Raw genomic sequence first — 20,159 nt, 5'->3', positions numbered from 1 at the left:
CTGCCCTGCTGCCTTGCTCCACTTTTCAGTTATCTTCGTTTTATCCACTCTCCTTCATAAGTTTCCCCACCACAGGGTAAAACCATTCTACCAAGGGAAAGCACTTTGCATATAAACTCTCGATTTAGGATCAGGTCTGTTATATAACTAGACTTTGCTCCTATGGTTTCAGGTACAGAAGTAATAGTTACCACAGTTGGCAGTTTCTAAACTGTGCTTTATACAGTGATTGCTAATTATTCTACTTTATCTGGGATGTCATATTTGTTATAATCAGTTCTCCCTTCTGTAACAGTACTGTGATGCTCCAGGGTAATCACACCCCTTCACTGAAGGACCAGGGACCGAGCTAAACAGATATCAGCATCACACTCTTAGGAAGGTAGGATGTTGGGACAGACACAGATAAAGAACACCCTACTTACAGAAGACATCCATGAAAAACAGACTCTTCCTAGAGATATTAGTGATATAGCTGCCTACAAGAATTTCCAAAGGATCAGCACAGAAAACAAAATTTTTTGAAATAGAAAATGACAAGATGCACAAGCAAAATGTAATCTCAGACCTCCAGCTCACCCAGATCAACTCCAGTATAAAATGCGCGAACGAAGAAAGGAAGACAACCAAAATTTCTGAATTCATAGCAATCAAAGTAAAGATACATATCCATGAGACTGTAGAGAAAATCAGATCAGAAAAACCCTCAGGTAAAAAAAGAAATAACAACCATAATGAAATAATTGCTTGGCAAATCTAGAGTGGACATGGATAAAAAAAATAAAGGAGCTTAAGAAACTGATGGAAACCTTGAATGACCAATATAGGAGCCAATATAGGAAATATATCTAGAAAAATAGATCTCTAAAAATTACATTGAAAGCTGGCAAAACACTTTAACAAAACTGAAGATAACCTTCCATACCTTCCAGGCAGGATCCAGGATCATGAAAGATCGCTTAAAAATAATAAGTGAGAGCCGGGCGCGCAGGTACATACCTGTAATCCCAGCACTTGGGAGGCTGAGGCAAGAGGATTCTTGAAAGTTGAGACTAGCATGGGCACAAAGTGAGTTCAAGGCCATGCTAAACTCTATAGTGAGGCCCTTTTTCAAAAAGAAGAGAAAAAGATCAGGAAGCTGGGCATGGTGGCACACTTCTTTAATCCCAGCATTGGAGAGGCTGAGGCAGGAGGATTGTTGCAAAAGTTCAAAACCAACCTGGGCTACAAAATGAGCCCAAGACCAGCATGAACTACATACAAGGCCTTCTCTCTCAAAAAAAAAAAAATAAATAAATAAATAAAAAATCAGGAAGTAACAATTCAAAGGCTACAAGACGATGCAAAAAAAAGGACTTTATAAGACTGATAGGTATCAATGAATAAGCAGGCATCAACACAAATGACATAAAAAGACTGTTTGTAGAAGTAGTAGCAAAATTTCCCAAGCATGAGAAAAGAAGCTGACCCAGGTAAGTTAAAACTTGAGTTAGCCATGACAAAAATATATTACACCCAGATATATAGTAATCAAGATCCCAGAAATTCATCACAAGAACAGAATATTAAAAGCTAGAGAAAACAGATCATCTATAAAGGAAAACCCACCAGAATAACAGCTGACTTTTCACCACAAACCCTCAAGTCAAGAAGAGCTTGGAGGGAAGTATTTCAAGTTCTGAAAGTAAACAACTTCCAACCCTGATTGCTGTATCCTGCAACATTATCTATCAAAGTAATGGAAAAATAAGATACTTCTGTGACAAAGAACAACAGAAGGAATTCATGACCAGCAAACCGACCCTACAAAGAGTACTGAAAGATACTTTAGACAGAGATAAAAATGACCACAATTTCAAGAGAAACAACAGAAAGAAGACACCAGGCAGGTAAACAGAGGAGGAAAGCAGGGAACCAGCAGCAGGAAAATAACATGACAAAGACAAACCAGTGCATCTCAGTTATAACAGTCAATGTAAATGGGCTCAATTCACCAATCAATCAAAAGAAATAGACTAAGTAGATCAAGAAACAAGATCCAACAATATGATGTAACAAGAAACACATTTAACTCAAAAAGAATTCATAGCCTGAAAATCAAAGGATGGAAAACAATACTCCATGCAATAGGAACCCAGAAAAAAGCAGGGGTAGCTATTCTGTTTGCATGCAATGTGAACTTCAAACCAAGAATAATTAAAAGAGATAAGGTCACTACATACTTGTTAGAGAAAAACATAAAGAGGGAGAGATAATTATAAATGTACCAAATAAGGGAGCACCTAACTATGTAAGACAAATACTGGTAGGAAAAAAATCAAATAAGCAATAATAATTGTAGTGGGGGACCTTATTAATCCATTATCACAAAGAGATAGATCAACCAGACAAAAAAATCAGCAAAGAAATACCAGAACTGAACCAAACCTGTAAACAAGTAGATGTTTACAGTGTTCCATCCAACAGCATCAGGATATATATTCTTCTCAGCTCCACATGGGACATTCTCTTAAGATGGACCATATACTACATAGAACATACCTAAGTAAACCCAAAGGAACTGAAATTAGTCCATGTATGTTATCTGACCATTATGCAATGAAATTGAAAGTTAATGACAAAAGAAACTGCAAAAACTCCATAAACATGGAAATTACTCTCCTGAATAACCATTGGGTCACTGATGAATTTAAAGAAGAAATTCGACAATATCTATAACCCAACAAAAATGCAGATACAGTATACTGGAATCTGTGGGATGCAACAAAAGCAGTCCTAGTTTCCAATCACAGTTGCTTACATGTGAATTGTGTCTTTTATCTCCCTTCCTTCCCTTTCTACCATCACTGCTCTGCTTCAGCACATCATTTGTGTTTAAATGACCTTACCCTCTTTTTAAAAGCTTGGATGCCACATAACCATTAGGATTGTTGGTCTGAAACCCAGATATTGTATCACTTTTAATTTAAAAACAACACTTTCTCATTATAGTCAAAATCTACATTCTTCAGCACTGCATTCAAGACTTTACAATCTTATGCCAGGCATGGTGGCTCACGCGTGTAATCCCAGCACTCGGGAGGCTGAGGCAGGAGGATCATTGCAAGTTCAAGGCCAGCCTGGGCTACAAAGTGAGCTCAAGGCCAACCTGAACTGCACAGCGAGACCCTGTCTCAAAAAAGACCAAAAAAAAAAAAAAAAAAAAAAAAAAAAAAAAAAAAAAAAAAAAAAAAAACAGAGAGAGAGAGAGACTTTACAATCTCTTAACTTGTTACCCCATCATTCCCTTCCACGTGATAGCCATGCTGTATTACTCAGAGTTCCCTAGAATCTGTAGATTAGTGCTCATGCGCCATCCCATGTTAAACTATTTCTTTTGTCTCTCCTTTGAGGCCCAGCTAGAATATGCCTTTTTTCTGAAGTGTTCTTCATTCTGGTCCCCTTCACTACCAGCAGGAAGAATTGTCACCTACTCTGTTTCCCATATGTTTTATTCCTTCTGTTAAATCCCTTTTCCACTTTTATTGTACATTGCATTTGACAAATAGAATCCTCATAGAAGCTAGTTATTCCTGACATCATTCATTTAGTAGGTTATCTGGCACATACAATACAATTTACCATGCATGTCTTTCATTTAATCTTCACAACCAATTAAGTTGGTGCTACACTTACAAAATTGGGATGATGTACTAAGTAAACTTGGCTGAAAATGCCTCACACAGTAAAAGACAAAACCACCCCAAATGAATCTGTCTCTTAAAGTCCATACTCAACTATGCTGCTTCATTTCTCTCTCCACGTGAGTATCCTCAGTGCCTATTCTTTAGCAGATACTCTGTAAGTCCTTATTGACTGAGTGACTATACTTCCTGTTCTTACAGTAGTTTGTACAGGCTGGTGGTACAGTTCTCATTGGAATGAAGAGTGTACTGTTAGTAAAAGTTAAAGAAACAGTTTAGATCTTCAGACTACATACTTAAAAAATCAGTGTTTATGTTGGTTACTTTTCTTGCATTGCTGAGAAAATACCCAACACCCAAAATTTAGGAAAGAAAGGTTTATTTAGCTCATAGTTTGTGGTTTCAGTCCATAATTAGCTGGCTCCAAGGCAGGGTGGCATGGCAGAGAAGCAACAGTTCATAGTAGCAGAAGACAGCAAAAACATCAAAAGCAAAAAGGCAGAAACATGGAGCAAAGACTCTGTCTTAGTTACTTTATGCTCGTTGCTGAGACAAAATACCTGAAGCCCAAAGCTGGGAAAGGAAAGGTTTATTTCTTACAGTTTTTGGAGGTTTTAGTCTACACTCAGTTGACTGCAAGGCAGGCAGGCATGGCTGGGCTTCATGGCGGCTGCAAACAGCAAGCTCGAACCAGCAAAGAGAAAGACACACCTTCTTCCTGCCATTACATCACATCCTGGCTCCACCCCTAGGTAGGTGGAGCACTGACACCATCAATCCAAGCACTAGATGATGAACCAATCACAAATACACAATGCAAACTCATGAGGCCTAGGGGACACAAACATAAACCATGACAGACTCTTTGCCTTATATTGCATGTAGGCTGCCTGCCCTAAGGTGAGTGCAGCTCTCACACTCATAATCAAGCGCAAATTCTAGAAACCTGCCCCATGACTGCATGAAGCTTTGTGGGAACCTCCAGACATCATAACATTCTACCCATTGGCCCCTCAACAGCTGTTATCTATTTGTTATACAAAAGACAGTCCATCACTATGAGTTGCAAAAATCCAAATGTTGCAGAAAAACCAATGTCAAACCAAATGGAGGACTCAGACCAAGGAATCTAGAAGGCAGCTTGTTTATTACACCAGCTGCCTAGTGGGACCATGACCAAATCACTAGCAAAGAGCCAGCTTTGAATCCAGTTTAAGTACAGTTTATAGACAGGAATTACAAGGCATTATGTGATTGGTTACATGGACTGAATTAAGCCATATATTATCAGGTAAGCTAACTCTAAATATATTTGTTTAAAAGGAATTGTTTATCATAACAGAGGAGCATCCTGGGGCTGAGGGGAAGGGATTCAAGTGGAGCAAACAGAGTTAAAAGTATCTGACTATGTTACTTCACCCCAACCAAAGTCCTTGTAGCCAGGTAGAAGCAATACATTTTCTTATTAAGGGAAACATAAGCTGAGAATAGTCAAGCTGGCCCAGAGCATTATCAGAAGAAAAGCAGTGGACCCGGACAGTCAAGGCTGACTGAATTCAGCAGTGTTTATATGACAGGAGCAGGAGCATTGACAGAGCATTGACTATTTGATTTTAACTTGCTATAACGTGTCTCTAAGTTCGTTATTCTATAACTGCCTTTACAAACCATGTAATTATGCTCTTGAACTAACAGTTTCAACATTGCTAAAAAGTCGAAGTCCCAAGTTTCTTCCAAGATTAAAGGCAAACTCTTAACTGTGAGCCCCTGTATAGGTTACATGGATGAAGTTACACCTTTCCAACATTCAGTGGCACAAGATAAACATTACCATTCCAGAAGGTACAAATAGGAGGATACAGAGGTTTGGGACCAACGCAGTGCAAACTGCATCAGGTCAAATATTAAGTGCTGTAGTTCTGTGTGGGACATCCGAAGCAATCTATGGTAAGTTGTGAGCTCCAGAGGGTTTGCGTGGCTTTGCCTCTGTGGCACTTCTGGTGGTTGCAGCTCCTATGACTTCTTTCGGGCTCACTTTGCTCCCTCCTGCAGGTTTTCTTAGATGATCCACATTTTTGGCTTCTCCAAACTTCTGGGGTCTCCACTGTACCTTTGGCTTCACCCTAACAGGTTCACACATTGCCCTGTTGGGCACACTGTCTGGCCTCCCACGCTTTCTTCTGAAATTGGAGTGGAAGCCTTTTTAACCTCGGAACTCTTACATTATATATGTGTCTAAAACTAGTGCCACCTTGATGATGCCAAGGTCTGCTGCCAACTGGAGCAGTAGCCAGCTTTCTTCTCTCTTGGCTGTAGAGATTCAATGCCTGGATTGCTGGGCCTGAAGCTGATTTTGAGGAACAAATTCACTATACTGCCACCATTCAACATGGTACTCTGCAGCTTTCTCCTCTTTTTTACTTTTGCAGTTTTGAGCTTCTTGTGATGCTTATGGGCCATCTTTCATATTCTGTTCCTTCTCAGTAATTGAGGTCTTCTCAGCTTTATCTTTGCAGTCTACAGCTTTACTGGAGCTTTTTTTCTGACCAAACTCACAGTGTTTTATATCATCCTGCTGGGCTCTTTGCTCTCAATTCTTAATATAAATCTGGCTAAAGGCCCCCAACAATAGCTGTGCCATAGCCTCACATTAAAACACCTTGAAATTTCTTCTGCTAGATTTATTAGTCTGCTGCCCTTAATCTCAGGCTCATGCAAAACCTCTGGACATGAACAAAACGCAAACAAACTTTCTGCAAAGCCATAACACACATTGTCTGGAGTCCAGCAGCTAATGAAGTTCTTCCCAGCAGAAACTTCTTGAACCTGGTCTTTACTGGTCTTCTGGTCTTCTGAGCTCTGACCAGAATCTCCCATACAGAACAGCCTAAGGAATTCCAGTGTTACTCTTTCAGGCAACATCTCCAGACCTTTTTGAACTCTCCCCACAAGCCATTCACAAAGGCTTTGAACCACATGGTCAGGTATAGTCACAGCAACGACTCCACTTCTCTGGTACCAAATTCTGTGTTGATTACTTCTTTGTTGTTGCTGGGACAAAATACCCAACAGCCATAGTTAAAGGAGGAAAGGTTTATTTAGTTTATAGTTTGTGGAAGATCCAGTCCATACTTTATTGGCTTCAAGGCATAGTGACACATGACAGAGGGCAGCAGAAAACAGCAAAAACAACAGAGCATAAAGTGAGGAGCACAGGAGAAGACTTCCTGTCCCTTGTTTTGTATGCAGACTACCCACCTAGGGTGGGTGTAGCACTCATGCCCATAATCAGCACTAGACAATGACTCCCTCACAAACTATAGATTCAGTCACTTCTGATGAGCACAGCCCCCCACCCCACCAGGGCAGCCTGAGGCTTTGGGGAGACATCCAGACAGAAACTGTAACAACATGTTTACAGCTAGGTCACAGCAGTGTTGTTTAAAGTGAGAAATGCTTCAGTGTACAGGTATAGCTGGCATTTGCAACATGCACATAGCAATGCAAGACTGTAAACATCACGTGACTTGTAGGTGTCCTAGCCCCTTCCTTCTGCCCAAAGGCCCTCACAAGTTGGGTAGTCTCTGAACACTCACTGACACAGCACACGGCCGTACTGGCCATCAGCATGTACATTCTGAGCCAGAGTACAGGAAGTAGAGGAATGGTTATGTTTGCAAAACAGAAAAGGTCTGTTTTTTTAAAAACTATTTCAGGTTAGAAAACACTTCCAATACCATATTCTAGCACTTGTATACATGAATACATAATCAGTTACATCTCATCTTGGGTTGACTTAAGGGTCAAGTAGAATGTAATGTTTAACACTTTAAAAAGTCTTGAGTGTGAATATAAGTAAAAAAAAAATAGTGATTTTAGCTGATCTTTCATTATAGTCTGATTTTTTCCTTACAGGATTAAAGTGTTGTATAATTATTTTTTAACCTTTTTTTGGTTTTGTTTTTCTAGTGTTGTTAATAACAGTACTTGTAGTGGAAGGGATCGCTGTGGCCCAAAAGACCCAAGGTAAAGTACTTACTGTGCTAACGTGTTCAAGACAGTGGCATAATTTATTGGAGAAGATTGTGACTTTTGAATACTAGACCCACAGTCCCTCTGGGGTGTTCAGTGACCGAAGGCTTTTATGTCAACCTGTCAGCCTCAATTTAACTGGGCTTAGCAGCAATTACCTAGAGTAAATTGTTGACATAAATCTTGACCTATAAGTTTTTTTAAAATTGACATTATAGATAACTCGTGGCAACACTGTGGATTATGTCCAAAAATTAAATGAGATTCATGCTCTGTCACAAGAAAAAAAAATTTTTTTTTGTCTTTTTCCTTTTTATCACGACTGCCTGCTTGGAAGGCAGGCGCTTATGCCGCTGAGCTAAATCCCCAGCGCCCACAAGAAAAATTTTAAAAAGCCCTTTTTTCAATGTAAAGAAATGAAGCATTTCTATTGGTATGTTATTCAGAGCCCTTTGGCCTTATCCTAATTGTCCCAATTTATGAAAAAAGATTAATAGATGTGGTTTTTGAGCTATATTTTCATATTAGAAATTATTACATTATTTTCACCAGTTACATATACATGTGATAAAAATCAAAGTGTACCAAATAATCGGGAAAAATCAATTTCCTGTCCTAGTCTGCTGTCCTACCTAGTCCATGGAAATAGCTATTTTTTGTTGACTCTTTTGATACTGTCTTTCCTGTCTTTGAGTAACATGCTATACTGCCTTTTTTTTTTTTTTTTTTGGTACCAGGATCTAACTAATGACCTTGCACTTGCCAGGCAGGTATTTATACCACTGAGCTAACTCCCCAGCCCTATACTGCTTGCTATTTCTTGACTCTCAGTTTTAAATGCTAGATTCTGATTTTGTAACCATGGAAGAAAAGGACTTAGCTCTTTGATACTCCTGCTGTCCACTCCCATTCACATACAAATGTTCTTTTTGCATTTACATTATTGAGAAGGGTGCTTCTCAATATAGTTATATGACAATTCTAATTAAATCACTAGAAAGCCACACATTGGTCTTTATGAATTCTGCCTTAAATTTAGGAATTTTTTGCTTTAATTTGTTTAATTCTCTTTCCTCTGTTCTGCATTTTCAGAGATTCTTATTATTTGGTTATGGCCAAGTTTATTCACTGACTGAAATTTAGGAAAGTTTCTCTGTAAAGGATCAAATAACAAGTGTTTACATCATTGCAGACCACATACACTCTGGAACATCTGCTCAGCTTTCTGCTGTGGTGTGAAAGTAACTAGACAGTGTGCAAATCAAGATTGTAGAAACATCCCAGTAAAACTTCCTCTAACCACATGCAGCAAATCAGATTGGCCTAGGACCTGAGCTCTACTCTAACCTTCAGTTTCTTCTGCTTTGTAGAAGCACTCTTATTTTCTGAGTATGCATTTTTTAAAGAGTATCTGGACATCGGTTTTTTCCCAGAGTTTAAATGAAAGCTCTAGAATGCATTGTTACTCTTTTGTTTTTAAATGACTTTTATACATAGTCTTTGTTTCCCTAGAGTTGCTTTGTTTGTCTGTTTGGATGTGTTTTCATATTGCCCTCTGTCTTTCAATGTCTACTTCTGTATTAAGGATACTGAAAAGCTGCTAGTTAGTTGTCTGCAGGTTTAGATAAGAACTGTTTACTGTGGCCCTGCTGTTAAATTGCCTGACACTGGGAGCCCATAGGGTGTGCATGTTGATCTTTTCTTAGGGTAAAAAGGCTCCCCAGAAAAGTACCTATCTGTTCCCTCATAGAGACTCACCCTCCAGGTAGCTTTTGGCAGATTCAGTAGGAGAAGCAAGCATACTGTGTAGTAATCTTCCTGTTTCCTTGGTATTTTCACACTCAGCTGCATCTGGTATCCCATAGGCCAGTCACCCTGTTTTACTTTCTCCAAAGAAATTATCTCCAGTTTTCTGATGTGGTGATAGAGCAGTAGCTGCCTAGGATTGATGGAAAAGGAAAAGATATATGAAACCAAATTGACTATAACCAGACCCATATTTTTATTTTCTTTCAGACTCATTTATTTTAAAAGGCCAGGTTTGGGCTGGGGGTTTAGCTCAGCGGCACAAACACCTGCCTGGCAAGCATGAGATTGTGAGTTTGATCTCTGGTACCTAAATAAATAAAATGAAAGGCCAGGGTTATGTACAACTACTCATAATATTTATAGTAGTGCTAGATATTATTATATCTACCGCTTTCTACTTATGGCTTGGTATTTTTAAAAAATTCACTCTTGTTTAAGTAGAATTGACATGAGAGAGCTATATGTATGTTCAACTATAATCTTTAAAATCTCTCAGCAATCTTCAATCTTATTTGACTTCTGTATTAAATATAAAGATACCATAACAACTCCACAGATCCTTTTATTTTTAATATCAGAATAGAACTCATTAGATTTTACTGATTTATGAGATTCTCCCACAAAACATTTTATTTCCCTATTCCCTTATATGGCCAGGTTGTCACCTAGCAGCAAGTTTTTCCAGGAGTGCATTTTACAAATTGTTTTTCTGTTTGTTTTATTTTTCCTTCTGCTGTACTCAATTCATTGTGCTAATTTTGGCATTGATTTTTTTTTTTGTACTGGGGATTGAACTCATGACTTTGTGCTTGCCAGGCAGGTGCTTATGCCGTTGAGCTAAATCTCCAGCCCATGGCATTGGTTTCTACAATTGTGTGTGTGTGTGTAACAGAATGAACAATTGTTTGGGAAGTTTGGGGGAAAGAGAAAAATGCTATTCTCTTTTGCAGTAATTGTGTTTTAAATGCTTTTTTTTTTTTTTTTTTTTGCTAGATGGACAAAATATTGGGATCAAGCACATTCCTGCAACTCAGTGTGGCATTTGGGTTCGAACCAGCAATGGGGGTCATTTTGCTTCACCAAATTATCCTGATTCATATCCACCAAACAAGGAATGTATCTACATTTTGGAAGGTATTTGGCCACTTTCTTTTCTTTTATTGGGTGAATTTTTATTTTATTGTAAAACTAACTACATTTGTAAAATTCTGGTTAAAGCAATTTGAAAATAAAACATGGATTTGAATTAAATTCTAGTAGTGGTAAGTATTAACTAACGAAATGATATTGAAACTTAATGGAGTTTTGAATCTTCTCAAATAAAATTCAGTTAAGTGTATCAGGCATATATGAAAAACTTCTGATAAAGACTTAAACTTACTGACATCTCTTACTAGGCTCTATGCAAATTTCTGTGTACTTTAGTAGGCTCCTTTCATTTGTTTATTTTTGTATATTTCATGATACATATATCTGATCAACTCATTAAGCAGTAGCTTTTCAACATTTCAATTTTAATCAAGTACATTTAATAAACAGTTTATACCAAAGGAAGATTATCCTACTTCTACAAGTAAACTATTATTAATGTAAAATGTGATGTTTATGATGTATAATTCCCATTACAGTCCTTACCTATGATGCATTAACAGAGCAATAGTTTTGATTCAATCATTTGTGTCATTGTATTAGTGTATTCTTATTCTTACTGTCCTGATTTGCTTCTCTTTGTTTTATAGCTGCTCCACGTCAAAGAATAGAGCTGACCTTTGATGAACATTATTATATAGAACCATCATTTGAATGTCGGTTTGATCACTTGGAGGTTCGAGATGGGCCATTTGGTTTTTCTCCTCTTATAGATCGCTACTGTGGCATGAAAAGCCCTCCATTAATTAGATCAACAGGGAGATTCATGTGGATTAAGTTTAGTTCTGATGAAGAACTTGAAGGACTGGGATTTCGTGCAAAATACTCATTTATTCCAGGTAAAGCGTATGTTACCTTTTCAGTGATTGTGCTTCTCACTCTGTTTTTAGAATCCTAAGGACAGAAAAGAGAAAATTTGGCAAGGTTAAATCAAGACACTAAAGAAGTTACTAAGATCAAAAGAAAATCAATGTATGAACAAATAAAAATAAAAAATTGGAAATGCTTCCATATCATTTAAATTTTGAGCATATCGTGATACCATATTTTCTCAGTTTTTTGTTTGTTTGTTTGTTTGGGGGTTGTTGTGTGTGTGTGTGTGTGTGTGTGTGTTGGGATTTTTTTTGGTACTAGGGATTGAACTTGTGACTTTGTGCTTGCTGAGCCGGTGCTGTGCCACTGAGCTGTATCTCCGACCCATTTTCTCAGGTTTTTTTTTTTTTTTTTTTTTTTGTCTTTTTCGTTTTTATCGATACCAGGGATCAAACTCATGACTGCCTGCTTGCAAGGCAGGCGCTTATGCCACTAAGCTAAATCCCCAGCCCCCATTTTCTCAGTGTTAAAAATGCTGTACAGCACGTGCTTCAGGCCAACATAAAAATAATGTTTATTCATAGTACCTACAAAAACTATCGGTTGACAGGTTTGTTTCATTAGGCTAATTGAGTTAATTCCTCATTTGAGTGAAAATAGTGAGCACACACTGCTCTGCATCTAGAGGTTAAAGACCTAGGTTTGAACCCTTTCTCAGCCACCTAATAGCTGTATCACTTGGAGAGTTGTAACTGAGATTTGCCATTAGGACAGTGGTATAATAGCTGCTGTTGTTTTGGTAAAATGGTTACACTGTTACTGTACTTATTTTCTAAGATGCACATGACTTAATTACCAAAAATGTGGCAGCTTAAAACAACAGGAACATATTTTCTCGTGGTTTTGGAGGCCAAAGTTCCCAATCCAAGCAGGGTCTCAGTCACTCGTAGGACAGTAAGGGGAATCTGTGGTCTCTTGTAGCTTCATATTGCTACAGTCATGGCTTCAGTCTTCATATCTCTTTTTCATCTCAAATCCTTAGCAGTGTCGTCTTTTCCCTTCTAATGTATTATTCAATCTTTTATTTAACCATCTAGGCAGTGGGGCAAACCTATGCCCTATGTGCCACAATGGGCTGTTTCTTATCATCCGAAGCTCTAAAAGTTGGCCATCGTTGACCTAAGGTAATACAAGTGTAGATAAAGTTGGTGGGTAATTGTTCAGCCTACTACATTATTGCTGTACTACCTGCCTACCACTCTGATTTACCTAATCCCTCAGAGCTGTAAAACCCTAGCCAGTATAAAGTATAGGTGTCCCAGGTAGAAACAGAAGTTCTTGTTATTGTGTCCAAAGCTTGCAAACTTAACAGGATAAAAATAAATCAATTAATTAATTAAAAAACTTGCCAATGTGGTGGCCCAAACAGTGTCAGTACTTGGGAGGATGAAGCAGGAGGATTACCATGAGTTCAAGGTCAGTTTGAGCTATATAACGGGTTCAAAGTGACCCGAACTACATAGTAAGACCCTGTCCCGCCCAAAAAAAATACTTAATACAGCAACTATTTTTTTTTTTGCTTTTATTTATTTTTCTTGTAAGAAATTTGGTAGGTGAAAAAATTTAAGTCAGACCCAAGTAAAAAGAAAGTGCTACATTCATAATCTACTACCCTCTGTATAAAATCAGTGTTAGCAGTCTGGTGTGTCTCTCTTCAGGTTTTTCTGCTTAGGTGTTACATACACCTTCATTACCTGTTTCAGTTTTTTGTTTGCCTGAAAAATACAAGTAACTTTCTATCACTATCAGTAAACATTTTGGAATCTGTAATTTTGCTCCTTAAGGACTGTTAGGGAAGAGGAGAGGGTGGATTTGACATTGTGTAGGGACATGTCACAGTAAAACTTGTTAATTGTGTAGTTAATATAATTGAATAATTGTGTTTTTAAAATACAGTTTTGTGCCAGTATTTATCTGCTAAATGCTGGGATATTTCCAAAAAGTAAAATTTGTCTGATAGATGTTAGTTCTTAGAGCAATTTTAGGTTCACAGCAAAATAGAACAGAAAGGAATCATATGCCGCCTCCCTCCCCTGCTGCTGTAAATGTGCACGCAAATGGTGCACTTGTCACAGTCAATGAACCAGCAGTGAATGGCATATTGTTAGCACCCCCAGCCCAGGGTGTACCAGTTCTAGGAGGCTGAGGCGGGAGAATCATTATGAGTTTGAGACCAGCCTGGGCTACAAAGTGAGTTCAAGGCCAACGTGAACTGCATAGCAAAACTCTGTCTCAGAAAGACAAAAAGAAAAGCCCCAAAATAAAATAACTGATGTGGATTATTGGTCAGTTGTTCGATTTTTATTAACTAAATCAAGTAATTGATAAATTTTTGTGTCCTAAAGACATTATTGCAAAATCTTACACAAGTTAAAATCTTTACAGATAAATTTAGACTGCTTAAAAGAAAAAGACAACAAAAATGGTGCTCTTGTTTGAATATTTTAAAATAATTTTTAAAATTAAAACCTCAAAGATGCTGACTTTGAGCAAAAGTAGCTCCTTTTCAAACTCTTAGTTCTGTATGTCGTGAGAGAAACTGTGACAGTTGGCTACATAGTTAAAACATGGACATTACAAAATGCTTAGGATTTCTACACTTTCATCCTTTATAATTGATACTACTTCAGAGTTTCTATATACATTGTTCTATTTAACTTTATGCTATTAACAGTGTTATGAGAAATATGTAATATCCTATTTTAGGGATGAGGAAACACAGTGAGAGGTGAAGTGATTAACTTCACAGTGGCAAACCCAAGACTGGGTTCCAGTTCTCTAGGCAATTTTTTCTGCTGTGTTATGTTGCCTTTGTAATGCAGCACAGATTCTGCAGTGATTACTAAGGAAAGAAAAATACTTTGTGTTAAAATAAAAGGTATGCATAAAGTATAGCTGTGTCTGTGTTTACTTAAAGTCATGTTTATAAGATTTCCCTAGGGAATGACACATTTAGAGAAAAACCAATTGATGGTGCAAAGTTAGTAATTGAGATAATTAGGGAAAATTTATTAGTGCAATTATGATATCTTACAATTCTTGCCTATGTATGAAAAAAATCTGATTAATTTTCCAGATAGCTGGTATGACTCCCCACCTCTGTGCCATTTAGGATTTAAATCTTTTTTGACATTTCTCTGCTAAAAGTTTAAAAAGGATAGCCTTAGTCAGGCATGGAGGCCCACATCTATAATCCCAGCACTCCGGAAGCTGGGGTAGGAGAATTGCCACAGGTTTGCATACCAGACCTCAGACTTTCGGCAGTGCTCCTCTATCAGCCCCCCAAGTTAAAAGCCCATGCCCAGCTTACCTGTTCATCTGTTAGTGGACTAGCTGCTCCTGTTGCTAACATAATTATGATATTGTGAAGTATAAGTGTTATCATTACATAAATGATTCTTTAAGCAAGTTCATACAGTTTATATCAGTAAAAGCTTCTTTTACATTGCTGTTAAATGAAGGTTTGACAAATCTTAAAATGTTAAGCCCTAAGATACCTGTCCCAATGACTATCTTCTTTTTTCTGTTACAGATCCAGACTTTACTTACCTAGGAGGTATTTTAAATCCTATCCCAGGTTTAGTATATTACCTCTTTTTCCCCATGGTATATTTGATCAGTTTTATTTTCCTTTGAACATCATTCATTTATTCTTTCTAGATTGCCAGTTTGAGCTGTCAGGAGCTGATGGAATAGTGCGTTCCAGTCAGGTAGAACAAGAAGAGAAAACAAAACCAGGCCAAGCAGTTGATTGCATTTGGACAATTAAAGCTACTCCAAAAGCTAAGGTATTGATTGCTGTGTATTGAGTCATTTCAAAAAACATAATATGACATGGCTTCTATAATTGTTAACTTTTGACTCATGGCTATATTTGTTGAATATGTAAACTGATATTATAGCTTAAAAATTAACCAAGCACAATTGAATGTTCCCATAGTCCCAGCTACTTGGTGGAAACACAGGGAATAGGATCATGAGTTCAAGGTTAGCCTGGGCAATGTAGTGAAACTTGTCTAACAAGTGAAATCAAGGCAGGTCTTCTTGAGGGTCCCAGAGTTGGTCATAACCATGCAAAATATAAACACGTTGACAGGATGCAAAATCATTTAAAAATCAATACTTTTTCTATATAGCTGAAAAAGGAATCAGGAAACAATTCTATTTGCAGTGGCTTCAAAAAAATACAAATATGCTGAGCCTACTTCTGCGTTCTTACTGTTTGGCATGTAGAGCCATTGACTGTGTAGAGCTTTTATTGAAAAATACTACAAGGAAGTGTTTTAAAATTATTCTGACACAATTAGATTGGTTGCTATTTTTGCTTTTAATTCATACTGGGAATATCAACAGTTAAAATTAGTTTTAGTACACACAAAGGCTAATTGACAAATACATTAATCTTTACATTTTTAAAAACTTAATGCATTAAAGACACATTGCCAAGAACAACAGGGGGCTGGGATATAGCTTAGTAGCATAGTTAAAAATTTCCAAACATTATCCAGAAATCCTTCTGGAACAAATAAGTATGTTTATTTCAACACAAAATTTTTTGTATCATCGTAAACTAGGAATACCAGCTGGAGTTCAAAGTTAAAACAGTACCATTTAAAAATCACTCCCCATTAAAAAGTGTACATACCACCTGTAAACTGAAAAACTCCGGAGACCAATTCAGATGGAAACAGGCATCTGGCATGTGTACTGATGGTCTCTACAATACTAAAATTTCATTTCTTCCAAAATTGATGTATACAGTTGAAAACAGCTCCATCAGAATTCCATCATTGCTGGGCGTGGTGGCACATTGCTGTAATCACTTGGGGGGCTGAGGTAGGAGGATCAGGAGTTCAGAGTCAGCCTGGGCTACAAAGTGCATTGAAAAAAGCCTGGACTATGTAGTGAGACCCTGTCTCCCCCCCCCCCAAAAAAAGTTACATTTTTTAAAATTGTATGAAAATATATTAGAATTTAATGGATAGGTGAGGAGTTATAAAACCCAAAATAATTTTTGAAAAAGAATAAAGGCAGAAGACTGGTCACTTGATTTCAGTATTTACTATAAAGCTTTAGGGGGCTGGGGATTTAGCTCAGCAGCAAAATGCCTACCTTGCAAGCAGGCAGTCGTGAATTCGATCCCTGGTACCGGTAAAAAAGGGAAAAGTAAAAAAAAAGCTTTAATAATCAAGACAATAGTACTGACAAGAGAACAAAAATAGATCAGTGGAAGAGAAGAAAGAGCCCAGAGGCGAGGGTTGTACAATATGGTTAGTTGGTTTTAACAGATAAAAGGCAGCTCAGTGGAGAAAGGATAGCCTCAATAGATAGAAATTAAACTATTTGACATGCACATTGGAAATTTTTAAAAGAACCTTCACCTACACCTAATGTCTTATACAGAAATTAAAGCAGGTTATATACAAAAATGTAAAATTATAAAGTACTTGGTAGGAAATAAAGATTTCTCTGTGAAAGATACTAGAACCCCAATCCCAGCATTACAAAGACAGCCCAGTACTGTGGTGTGTTCTTTGTGGGGTGGGTTGGTTTTGTGGCACTGGGGATCAGACCCAAGGCCTCATGCCTGCTAGGCGGGTGTTTTGTTATTCCCAGCCCAAGGGACATTGGGGAAAGAAAGTTGAACCTACTCTTGTAATCCACAAACGAGTCCCCAAACTCATGCTCAAAAAATGAGGCAAAAACATATTGTTTAAAGCAGCGCTGATTTATTTTATCCTGGGCCCAGCAACACAGTGCAGTTGAAGTTGCAAAAGCTGTGTGTCATCCTCAAAGCTTGCAGCCTTTATGTACATATCACAGTTTACAGAGTAAGGGGTTATGGGCATTGATCAGGAAATCTGCTAAGGAAATGAGGAAAACCTTTGTTTTCCTTAGCAGAGAGTAGAGTAGTCTAACAGTCATTAACAATCTTTTGTTAGCTTATTTTAGCACCACATCTGTTATTTATAGAGGGCAACAATGGTTAACATATCAATTAGGTTAGGTTCCCAGGGATTCACAATTCTTTACAGAGGAGAGCATTGATTAACATATCAATTAGGTCATCCAGAGAGGGGAAAAACGCATATAGAACAGTAGGTAGGTGACATTACAGATACTTTGGCATAACACAAGCATGACAAGCAATAACGAAGCTCTTTTTGCTAGTGTACAGCACCTACTAGATGTCTGGTACGAGTTTGTGTTCTCTAAAGTCAGAGAATGAATTTTAGGAACAACGAAGGTGAAGAGCAGAATATATTTATTGAGAGAAAGAAAGCTTCTGTCTGAGAGAAAGACACAGAACAGGTCTTGAGTGGGTTGCCAAGGACCCTGTGTTTTTAAGGGACTTGTCTCTAGCAAAATCACAAAGTGAAACAGGTCTAAGGTTGGGAAAACATAGGAACTTGCAAGGTAGGCGTGAGGTGGGACAGAACTGTGGCTAACTAAAAAGATTTATTGCTCAGGTAAAATTGATTAAACTGGGGACAAATGGGGAAGTGAATCATATAGCAAGCCAGTATGCTTAGAGAGCAGTGACTCTTCCTGTGGGGGGTTGGGATGGTGACTCCTGGCTTCCTCGGGGTGATAGAGACCTATTTAGAATGTTGGCTCTTCTTACCCTTAGGATATGGGTGCATTTGTTTGATCTTTTGTCTTGAGGTCTGGAACACAGCAGAGGTGTCTGTCTTCCCCCACAGTTGCAGGGTATCTGACTCAGCTGCCAGCAACATCAGTGTTACCACTGAGCAGAGACATTTAGAGAGGAAAGTTAAAGACCACTGTAATCCTGCACACCCAAGGTGAAATAAATTAGTAAATGCGTGATTTTGAAGGGAAACGTGCAGAATACTTATATAAATATACAGAAGAAAGCAATTATTAATATATACTTAAAAATACACAGAATTGTTTTACTCCATTTTCATCAATGGCCTTTCCATAATGGGAGTAGATTTCTAAGATTTCATTTCACGTTTGTTGGGGTCTTCTTAGATTCCAAGTAAATAACAGCCTTTGCTCCACTAGAGTTCTGAACGAGCTGGGAAAAGTGTTTGAATCCATTGTAAAAGCTGTCAGCCTGGGGAAATTCAGAGCAGGCCCTTTACAGTGAACTAAGGCTAAGTGAGGAGGGTCAGCTTAGTGACACTGGTGGGCGTCTGCTAAGGCTCTACCCACTGGTTTCACCTGTCATGAATAGAGCATTCCACTCCAAGGAGAACCCAGGTTTCTGCTTGGTCTGCAGAGGAGGAGACCAAACTCTCCCCTTAATCCCTGGTAACTTTCTGCTTCCCTGTTTGGGACACAGGTGTAGGCTGAGAGGCCAAGGGCATTTAATGAGCATGTCTTTCCGTGCCAACTGGTGTAAGAGTACTTTGTGCCCTTCCACACTTTGTCACATTCATACTGCTATGAATATTTTCTAAAAATTGGTTGAACTCCCAACACTTGGGAGGCTGAGGCAGGAGGATCGTTGTGAGTTCAAGATGAGCTTGTGCTACAAAGTGAGCCCAAGGCCAGCCTGAACTGCATAGCAAGATCCTGTTCCAACTAGAATATTTAGTTGTATTCACAACAGAAATGTTATATGGTCATGATTTATCTTCAACTCTTGATTTAAAAGTAGAAATGCTCTTGAAAAGTATTTACTGTAAGCTTAGGCATAACCATGATTTTTTGTATTAAAAGAAAAGCAGAAAGTAACTTCTGCCTACTATGAGCAATGATTATGGTGGGTAACTTTTAGCAAAAGAGTCTCTCATTGGAGACATTATAGTCTAATTGAGAGGATACAGTATTATTTGTCACCACAGAACCATGAACAGAGTGTTTTGGCTGCGTACATAACGCAGAAATTAATGAGAAGCAGTGATCTGTGTATAAAAACATGCTGCCTACATGCACAAAGATTTTGTACCATTTAGAATGGAGAATCTGTTTCCTATTTATTTCCTACCATGCTTGTAGAAATGGCGTGCTGGTCATTTCACATAACTTAAAGTTAATTGGTCAAAATTCAAGCTGTAGTTTTAATTGCTTTTAGTATTTTGCCATCAACGTATTTTACAGAGGAATGTTTTTGTTTTACTAAGCCTTCTAAGTCAAAAGTAACAGCTAGAAAGTTATTGCCCATTAGATGTCTTCAGTGGAAAGTTTTACTCTCAGTAAAATTTAGTTGTAGAGTTACATATGCACAACTGGATCCAAAGCCAGAATGTGTGCTCAAGGACATACGTAAGTGAGTAAAAATGGAGTTAGGCCTGCCTGGGTTCAGAACTGACCCACAAGAACCCTAGACAGGCTCCTGAGTCTCGCCACGATGCAAACAATTCCTGTTTTATTAGTGGGCTCTTTTGTAGATTAATATTTAAATTCCTACTATACTTACAGTGTACAGAAGTAAAGGGTATCTTTGAACAAACATGAACCAAATCTATTTTGATTAGCAAACTGCCTATGAACTTTGAATAGGGGAGATGCTAATGGTGCATGCTTTGTCTGAAAATGTAGAGAAGGGTTAAGGGTGAATCTTAAAACAAGTATGCGGCAAATAGGAAAATGTGCAAGTAGATGAGACAGCACTGTGGGATGCTATAAAAGTGTAACACC

The 20,159-nt window shown here is 38.0% G+C and overlaps 1 protein-coding gene across 3 annotated transcripts in view; it reads left to right on the top strand.

The window, feature by feature from the left end:
- Neto2 (neuropilin and tolloid like 2) overlaps positions 1-20,159 on the top strand; it is a 48,213-nt gene that overhangs the window by 13,641 nt on the left and 14,413 nt on the right. For 2 of the 3 annotated variants that reach the window (XM_063249298.1, XM_063249296.1), the window contains exons 2-6: positions 7,653-7,709; positions 10,518-10,658; positions 11,264-11,512; positions 15,079-15,123; positions 15,207-15,334. In XM_063249298.1, coding sequence (XP_063105368.1) covers positions 7,653-7,709; positions 10,518-10,658; positions 11,264-11,512; positions 15,079-15,123; positions 15,207-15,334 — 620 coding nt within the window. The remainder of the gene's footprint in view (positions 1-7,652; positions 7,710-10,517; positions 10,659-11,263; positions 11,513-15,078; positions 15,124-15,206; positions 15,335-20,159) is intronic. The other variant, XM_063249297.1, reaches the window with a different exon arrangement.

The sequence above is a fragment of the Cavia porcellus genome, unplaced genomic scaffold (genome assembly GCF_034190915.1).
Source record: "Cavia porcellus strain 051 isolate PalLab524CR breed Dunkin Hartley unplaced genomic scaffold, mCavPor4.1 scaffold_5, whole genome shotgun sequence".
In the NCBI taxonomy this organism is placed as follows: domain Eukaryota; kingdom Metazoa; phylum Chordata; class Mammalia; order Rodentia; family Caviidae; genus Cavia; species Cavia porcellus.
Note: the sequence above shows the minus strand (reverse complement) of the source record. Positions and strands in the feature narration are given on the sequence as shown.